The 9,178-nt window shown below is 43.6% G+C and overlaps 1 protein-coding gene across 1 annotated transcript; it reads right to left on the bottom strand.

Annotated features, from left to right (window-relative positions):
- Positions 1-1,394: 1,394 nt before the first annotated feature.
- LOC127913709 (sperm acrosomal protein FSA-ACR.1-like) lies at positions 1,395-2,105 on the bottom strand. The gene has a single exon (XM_052486950.1). It carries the CDS (start codon positions 2,103-2,105, stop codon positions 1,395-1,397), a length of 711 nt encoding a protein of 236 aa, XP_052342910.1.
- Positions 2,106-9,178: the final 7,073 nt, after the last annotated feature.

Raw genomic sequence — 9,178 nt, 5'->3', positions numbered from 1 at the left:
TCCCTTAGCTTCCCCTGTCCACTAGGATGTTCCCTTAGCTTCCCCTGTCCACTAGGCTGTTCCCTTAGCTGCCCCTATCCACTAGGCTGTTCCCTTAGCTGCCCCTGTCCACTAGGATGTTCCCTTAGCTTCCCCTGTCCACTAGGCTGTTCCCTTAGCTTACCCTGTCCGCTAGGCTGTTCCCTTAGCTTCCCCTGTCCACTAGGATGTTCCCTTAGCTTCCCCTGTCCACTAGGCTGTTCGCTTAACTGCCCCTGTCCGCTAGGATGTTCCCTTAGCTGCCCCTGTCCACTAGGCTGTTCGCTTAACTGCCCCTGTCCACTAGGCTGTTCCCTTAACTGCCCCTGTCCGCTAGGATGTTCCCTTAGCTGCCCCTGTCCGCTAGGCTGTTCCCTTGGCTTCCCCTGTCCACTAGGATGTTCCCTTAGCTTCCCCTGTCCACTAGGCTGTTCCCTTAGCTTCCCCTGTCCACTAGGATGTTCCCTTAGCTTCCCCTGTCCACTAGGCTGTTCGCTTAACTGCCCCTGTCCGCTAGGATGTTCCCTTAGCTGCCCCTGTCCACTAGGATGTTCCCTTAGCTGCCCCTGTCCACTAGGATGTTCCCTTAGCTGCCCCTGTCCACTAGGATGTTCCCTTAACTGCCCCTGTCCACTAGGCTGTTCCCTTAGCTTCCCCTGTCCACTAGGCTGTTCCCTTAGCTTCCCCTGTCCACTAGGATGTTCCCTTAGCTTCCCCTGTCCACTAGGCTGTTCCCTTAGCTGCCCCTATCCACTAGGCTGTTCCCTTAGCTGCCCCTGTCCACTAGGATGTTCCCTTAGCTTCCCCTGTCCACTAGGCTGTTCCCTTAGCTTACCCTGTCCGCTAGGCTGTTCCCTTAGCTTCCCCTGTCCACTAGGATGTTCCCTTAGCTTCCCCTGTCCACTAGGCTGTTCGCTTAACTGCCCCTGTCCGCTAGGATGTTCCCTTAGCTGCCCCTGTCCACTAGGCTGTTCCCTTAGTTTCCCCTGTCCGCTAGGCTGTTCCCTTAGCTTCCCCTGTCCACTAGGCTGTTCCCTTAGCTTCCCCTGTCCACTAGGATGTTCCCTTAGCTGCCCCTGTCCACTAGGCTGTTCCCTTAGCTTCCCCTGTCCACTAGACTGTTCCCTTAGATGCCCCTGTCCACTAGGATGTTCCCTTAGCTGCCCCTGTCCACTAGGATGTTCCCTTAGCTGCCCCTGTCCACTAGGATGTTCCCTTAGCTGCCCCTGTCCACTAGGATGTTCCCTTAACTGCCCCTGTCCACTAGGCTGTTCCCTTAGCTTCCCCTGTCCACTAGGCTGTTCCCTTAGCTTCCCCTGTCCACTAGGATGTTCCCTTAGCTTCCCCTGTCCACTAGGCTGTTCCCTTAGCTGCCCCTATCCACTAGGCTGTTCCCTTAGCTGCCCCTGTCCACTAGGATGTTCCCTTAGCTTCCCCTGTCCACTAGGCTGTTCCCTTAGCTTACCCTGTCCGCTAGGCTGTTCCCTTAGCTTCCCCTGTCCACTAGGATGTTCCCTTAGCTTCCCCTGTCCACTAGGATGTTCGCTTAACTGCCCCTGTCCGCTAGGATGTTCCCTTAGCTGCCCCTGTCCACTAGGCTGTTCCCTTAGTTTCCCCTGTCCACTAGGCTGTTCCCGTAGCTTCCCCTGTCCACTAGGCTGTTCCCTTAGCTTCCCCTGTCCACTAGGATGTTCCCTTAGCTGCCCCTGTCCACTAGGCTGTTCCCTTAGCTTCCCCTGTCCACTAGACTGTTCCCTTAGATGCCCCTGTCCACTAGGCTGTTCCCTTAGCTTCTCCTGTCCACGAGGCTGTTCCCTTAACTGCCCCTGTCCACTAGGCTGTTCCCTTAGCTTCCCCTGTCCACTAGGATGTTCCCTTAGCTGCCCCTGTCCACTAGGCTGTTCCCTTAGCTTCCCCTGTCCACTAGGATGTTCCCTTAGCTGCCCCTGTCCACTAGGCTGTTCCCTTAGCTGCCCCTGTCCACTAGGCTGTTCCCTTAGCTGCCCCTGTCCACTAGGCTGTTCCCTTAGCTGCCCCTGTCCACTAGGATGTTCCCTTAGCTGCCCCTGTCCACTAGGCTGTTCCATTCGCTGTCTCTGTCCACTAGGCTGTGGTTACAATGCAGAATGTAGACTGTTTGGTTACTTCCCAAATTTTCCTATATAGTGCACCACTTTTGATGAGAGCCCTTTGAGACCTGGTCAAAATAAGTGCACTAAATAGGGAGTAGGGTGCCATTTGGGATGCACTTTTGAATTCAGCAGACTGTATTGTAACCCAGCTTCTAGAATTCTTTCATGGAAAAGCAGTAGTCATAATATATTTATAGTGGCTGTTAGTGAAGCAACACCTGAGACTGTGGAGAAGTCTTAAATCAAGAGCTCGGGGCTACATCTGAGACTGTGGAGAACGAGGGGTCTTACATTAAGAGCTCAGGGCTACATCCTCGACTGAGGAGAACGAGGGGTCTTAAATCAAGAGCTCAGGGCTACATCCTCGACTGAGGAGAACGAGGGGTCTTAAATCAAGAGCTCAGGGCTACATCCTCGACTGAGGAGAACGAGGGGTCTTAAATCAAGAGCTCAGGGCTACATCCTCGACTGAGGAGAACGAGGGGTCTTAAATCAAGAGCTCAGGGCAGGTTAAAGACAGTTCTCAAATCAAATCAAATCCAATTTATTTATATAGCCCTTCGTACATCTGCTGATATCTCAAAGTGCTGTACAGAAACCCAGCCTAAAACCCCAAACAGCAAGCAATGTAGGTGTAGAAGCACGGTGGCTAGGAAAAACTCCCTAGAAAATAACAAAACCTAGGAAGAAACCTAGAGAGGAACCAGGCTATGAGGGGTGGCCAGTCCTCTTCTGGCTGTGCCGGGTGGAGATTATAACAGAACATGGCCAAGATGTTAAAATGTCCATAAATGACCAGCATGGTTGAATAATAATAAGGCAGAACAGTTGAAACTGGAGCAGCAGCACGGCCAGGTGGACTGGGGACAGCAAGGAGTCATCATGTCAGGTAGTCCTGGGGCATGGTCCTAGGGCTCAGGTCCTCCGAGAGAGAGAAAAAAAAGAGAGAAGGAGAGAATTAGAGAACGCACACTTCGATTCACACAGGACACCGAATAGGACAGGAGAAGTACTCCAGATACAACAAACTGACCCTAGCCCCCCGACACATAAATTACTGCAGCATAAATACTGGAGGCTGAGACAGGAGGGGTCAGGAGACAATGTGGCCCCATCCGAGGACACCCCCGGACAGGGCCAAACAGGAAGGATATAACCCCTCCCACTTTGCCAAAGCACAGCCCCCACACCAATAGAGGGATATCTTCAACCACCAACTGACCATCCTGAGACAAGGCTGAGTATAGCCCACAAAGATCTGCGCCACGGCACAACCCAAGGGGGGGCGCCAACCCAGACAGGATGACCACATCAGTGAATCAACCCACTCAGGTGACGCACCCCTTCCAGGGACGGCATGAGAGAGCCCCAGCAAGCCAGTGACTCAGCCCCTGTAATAGGGTTAGAGGCAGAGAATCCCAGTGGAAAGAGGGGAACAGTCAGTGTTATAACAGTGTTAGAGGCTGTATAGTGTTTATAGTGTCAGTGTTATAACAGTGTTAGAGGCTGTATAGTGTTTACAGTGTCAGTGTTATAACAGTGTTAGAGGCTGTATAGTGTTTACAGTGTCAGTGTTATAACAGTGTTAGAGGCTGTATAGTGTTTACAGTGTCAGTGTTATAACAGTGTTAGAGGCTGTATAGTGTTTACAGTGTCAGTGTTATAACAGTGTTAGAGGCTGTATAGTGTTTACAGTGTCAGTGTTATAACAGTGTTAGAGGCTGTATAGTGTTTACAGTGTCAGTGTTATAACAGTGTTACAGGCTGTATAGTGTTTACAGTGTCAGTGTTATAACAGTGTTAGAGGCTGTATAGTGTTTACAGTGTCAGTGTTATAACAGTGTTAGAGGCTGTATAGTGTTTACAGTGTCAGTGTTATAACAGTGTTAGAGGCTGTATAGTGTTTACAGTGTCAGTGTTATAACAGTGTTAGAGGCTGTATAGTGTTTACAGTGTCAGTGTTATAACAGTGTTAGAGGCTGTATAGTGTTTACAGTGTCAGTGTTATAGTGTAAACAGTGTTACAGGCTGTATAGTGTTTACAGTGTCAGTGTTATAACAGTGTTAGAGGCTGTATAGTGTTTACAGTGTCAGTGTTATAGTGTAAACAGTGTTACAGGCTGTATAGTGTTTACAGTGTCAGTGTTATAACAGTGTTAGAGGCTGTATAGTGTTTACAGTGTCAGTGTGATAGTGTAAACAGTGTTACAGGCTGTATAGTGTTTACAGTGTCAGTGTTATAACAGTGTTAGAGGCTGTATAGTGTTTACAGTGTCAGTGTTATAACAGTGTTAGAGGCTGTATAGTGTTTACAGTGTCAGTGTTATAACAGTGTTAGAGGCTGTATAGTGTTTACAGTGTCAGTGTTATAACATTGTTAGAGGCTGTATAGTGTTTACAGTGTCAGTGTTATAACAGTGTTACAGGCTGTATAGTGTTTACAGTGTCAGTGTTATAACAGTGTTACAGGCTGTATAGTGTTTACAGTGTCAGTGTTATAACAGTGTTAGAGGCTGTATAGTGTTTACAGTGTCAGTGTTATAACAGTGTTAGAGGCTGTATAGTGTTTACAGTGTCAGTGTTATAACAGTGTTAGAGGCTGTATAGTGTTTACAGTGTCAGTGTTATAACAGTGTTAGAGGCTGTATAGTGTTTACAGTGTCAGTGTTATAACAGTGTTAGAGGCTGTATAGTGTTTACAGTGTCAGTGTTATAACAGTGTTAGAGGCTGTATAGTGTTTACAGTGTCAGTGTTATAACAGTGTTAGAGGCTGTATAGTGTTTACAGTGTCAGTGTTATAACAGTGGTAGAGGCTGTATAGTGTTTACAGTGTCAGTGTTATAACAGTGTTAGAGGCTGTATAGTGTTTACAGTGTCAGTGTTATAACAGTGTTAGAGGCTGTATAGTGTTTACAGTGTCAGTGTTATAACAGTGTTAGAGGCTGTATAGTGTTTACAGTGTCAGTGTTATAACAGTGTTAGAGGCTGTATAGTGTTTACAGTGTCAGTGTTATAACAGTGTTAGAGGCTGTATAGTGTTTACAGTGTCAGTGTTATAACAGTGTTAGAGGCTGTATAGTGTTTACAGTGTCAGTGTTATAACAGTGTTACAGGCTGTATAGTGTTTACAGTGTCAGTGTTATAACAGTGTTAGAGGCTGTATAGTGTTTACAGTGTCAGTGTTATAACAGTGTTAGAGGCTGTATAGTGTTTACAGTGTCAGTGTTATAACAGTGTTAGAGGCTGTATAGTGTTTACAGTGTCAGTGTTATAACAGTGTTAGAGGCTGTATAGTGTTTACAGTGTCAGTGTTATAACAGTGTTAGAGGCTGTATAGTGTTTACAGTGTCAGTGTTATAGTGTAAACAGTGTTACAGGCTGTATAGTGTTTACAGTGTCAGTGTTATAACAGTGTTAGAGGCTGTATAGTGTTTACAGTGTCAGTGTTATAGTGTAAACAGTGTTACAGGCTGTATAGTGTTTACAGTGTCAGTGTTATAACAGTGTTAGAGGCTGTATAGTGTTTACAGTGTCAGTGTGATAGTGTAAACAGTGTTACAGGCTGTATAGTGTTTACAGTGTCAGTGTTATAACAGTGTTAGAGGCTGTATAGTGTTTACAGTGTCAGTGTTATAACAGTGTTAGAGGCTGTATAGTGTTTACAGTGTCAGTGTTATAACAGTGTTAGAGGCTGTATAGTGTTTACAGTGTCAGTGTTATAACATTGTTAGAGGCTGTATAGTGTTTACAGTGTCAGTGTTATAACAGTGTTACAGGCTGTATAGTGTTTACAGTGTCAGTGTTATAACAGTGTTACAGGCTGTATAGTGTTTACAGTGTCAGTGTTATAACAGTGTTAGAGGCTGTATAGTGTTTACAGTGTCAGTGTTATAACAGTGTTAGAGGCTGTATAGTGTTTACAGTGTCAGTGTTATAACAGTGTTAGAGGCTGTATAGTGTTTACAGTGTCAGTGTTATAACAGTGTTAGAGGCTGTATAGTGTTTACAGTGTCAGTGTTATAACAGTGTTAGAGGCTGTATAGTGTTTACAGTGTCAGTGTTATAACAGTGTTAGAGGCTGTATAGTGTTTACAGTGTCAGTGTTATAACAGTGTTAGAGGCTGTATAGTGTTTACAGTGTCAGTGTTATAACAGTGGTAGAGGCTGTATAGTGTTTACAGTGTCAGTGTTATAACAGTGTTAGAGGCTGTATAGTGTTTACAGTGTCAGTGTTATAACAGTGTTAGAGGCTGTATAGTGTTTACAGTGTCAGTGTTATAACAGTGTTAGAGGCTGTATAGTGTTTACAGTGTCAGTGTTATAACAGTGGTAGAGGCTGTATAGTGTTTACAGTGTCAGTGTTATAACAGTGTTAGAGGCTGTATAGTGTTTACAGTGTCAGTGTTATAACAGTGTTACAGGCTGTATAGTGTTTACAGTGTCAGTGTTATAACAGTGTTAGAGGCTGTATAGTGTTTACAGTGTCAGTGTTATAACAGTGGTAGAGGCTGTATAGTGTTTACAGTGTCAGTGTTATAACAGTGTTAGAGGCTGTATAGTGTTTACAGTGTCAGTGTTATAACAGTGTTAGAGGCTGTATAGTGTTTACAGTGTCAGTGTTATAACAGTGGTAGAGGCTGTATAGTGTTTACAGTGTCAGTGTTATAACAGTGTTAGAGGCTGTATAGTGTTTACAGTGTCAGTGTTATAACAGTGTTACAGGCTGTATAGTGTTTACAGTGTCAGTGTTATAACAGTGTTAGAGGCTGTATAGTGTTTACAGTGTCAGTGTTATAACAGTGTTAGAGGCTGTATAGTGTTTACAGTGTCAGTGTTATAACAGTGTTAGAGGCTGTATAGTGTTTACAGTGTCAGTGTTATAACAGTGTTAGAGGCTGTATAGTGTTTACAGTGTCAGTGTTATAACAGTGTTAGAGGCTGTATAGTGTTTACAGTGTCAGTGTTATAACAGTGTTACAGGCTGTATAGTGTTTACAGTGTCAGTGTTATAACAGTGTTAGAGGCTGTATAGTGTTTACAGTGTCAGTGTTATAACAGTGTTACAGGCTGTATAGTGTTTACAGTGTCAGTGTTATAACAGTGTTAGAGGCTGTATAGTGTTTACAGTGTCAGTGTTATAAAAGTGTTAGAGGCTGTATAGTGTTAACAGTGTCAGTGTTATAACAGTGTTAGAGGCTGTATAGTGTTTACAGTGTCAGTGTTATAACAGTGTTAGAGGCTGTATAGTGTTTACAGTGTCAGTGTTATAACAGTGTTAGAGGCTGTATAGTGTTTACAGTGTCAGTGTTATAACAGTGTTACAGGCTGTATAGTGTAAACAGTGTCAGTGTCAGTGTTATAACAGTGTTACAGGCTGTATAGTGTTAACAGTGTTACAGGCTGTATAGTGTTAACAGTGTTACAGGCTGTATAGTGTTAACAGTGTCAGTGTCAGTGTTATAACAGTGTTACAGGCTGTATAGTGTTAACAGTGTTACAGGCTGTATAGTGTTAACAGTGTCAGTGTCAGTGTTATAACAGTGTTACAGGCTGTATAGTGTAAACAGTGTCAGTGTCCGTGTTATAACAGTGTTACAGGCTGTATAGTGTTAACAGTGTCAGTGTTATAACAGTGTTACAGGCTGTATAGTGTAAACAGTGTCAGTGTCAGTGTTTACAGTGTTATAGGCTGTATAGTGTTAACTGTGTTAAAGGCTGTATAGTGTTAACAGTGTTACAGGCTGTATAGTGTTTACAGTGTCAGTGTCAGTGTTATAGCAGTGTTACAGGCTGTATAGTGTTAACAGTGTTACAGGCTGTATAGTGTTAACAGTGTTACAGGCTGTATAGTGTTAACAGTGTCAGTGTCAGTGTTATAACAGTGTTACAGGCTGTATAGTGTTTACAGTGTTAGAGGCTGTATAGTGTTTACAGTGTTACAGGCTGTATAGTGTTAACAGTGTTACACGCTGTATAGTGTAAACAGTGTCAGTGTCCGTGTTATAACAGTGTTACAGGCTGTATAGTGTTAACAGTATCAGTGTTATAGTGTTAACAGTGTTAAAGGTTGTATAGTGTTAACAGTGTTACAGGCTGTATAGTGTTAACAGTGTCAGTGTCAGTGTTATAACAGTGTTACAGGCTGTATAGTGTTAACAGTATCAGTGTTATAGTGTTAACAGTGTTAAAGGTTGTATAGTGTTAACAGTGTTACAGGCTGTATAGTGTTTACAGTGTTACAGGCTGTATAGTGTTCACAGTGTCAGTGTTAAAGACTGAATAATGTTTACAGTGTTAAATGATGTATAGTGTTTACAGTGTCAAAGGCTGTATAGTGTTTACAGTGTTAAAGGCTGTATAGTGTTTACAGTGTTACAGGCTGTATAGTGTTTACAGTGTCAGTGTTAAAGACTGAATAATGTTTACAGTGTTAAATGATGTATAGTGTTTACAATGTCAAAGGCTGTATAGTGTTTACAGTGTTAGAGGCTGTATAGTGTTTACAGTGTTACAGGCTGCATAGTGTTTACAGTGTTACAGGCTGTATAGTGTTAACAGTGTTACAGGCTGTATAGTGTAAACAGTGTCAGTGTTATAAAGGTGTTACAGGCTGTATAGTGTTAACAGTGTTACAGGCTGTATAGTGTAAACAGTGTCAGTGTCAGTGTTATAACAGTGTTACAGGCTGTATAGTGTTAACAGTGTCAGTGTCAGTGTTATAACAGTGTTACAGGCTGTATAGTGTTAACAGTGTTACAGGCTGTATAGTGTTAACAGTGTCAGTGTCAGTGTTATAACAGTGTTACAGGCTGTATAGTGTTAACAGTGTTACAGGCTGTATAGTGTAAACAGTGTCAGTGTCAGTGTTATAACAGTGTTACAGGCTGTATAGTGTTAACAGTGTTACAGGCTGTATAGTATTAACAGTGTCAGTGTCAGTGTTATAACAGTGTTACAGGCTGTATAGTGTTAACAGTGTCAGTGTTATAACAGTGTTACAGGCTGTATATTGTTAACAGTGTCAGTG

The sequence above is a fragment of the Oncorhynchus keta genome, chromosome 30 (genome assembly GCF_023373465.1).
Source record: "Oncorhynchus keta strain PuntledgeMale-10-30-2019 chromosome 30, Oket_V2, whole genome shotgun sequence".
In the NCBI taxonomy this organism is placed as follows: domain Eukaryota; kingdom Metazoa; phylum Chordata; class Actinopteri; order Salmoniformes; family Salmonidae; genus Oncorhynchus; species Oncorhynchus keta.
Note: the sequence above shows the minus strand (reverse complement) of the source record. Positions and strands in the feature narration are given on the sequence as shown.

Bases quoted from the DNA above. Each gene is read 5' to 3' on its own strand.
- LOC127913709 (XM_052486950.1), bottom strand. From the start codon at position 2,105: ATGGAACAGCCTAGTGGACAGGGGCAGCTAAGGGAACATCCTAGTGGA.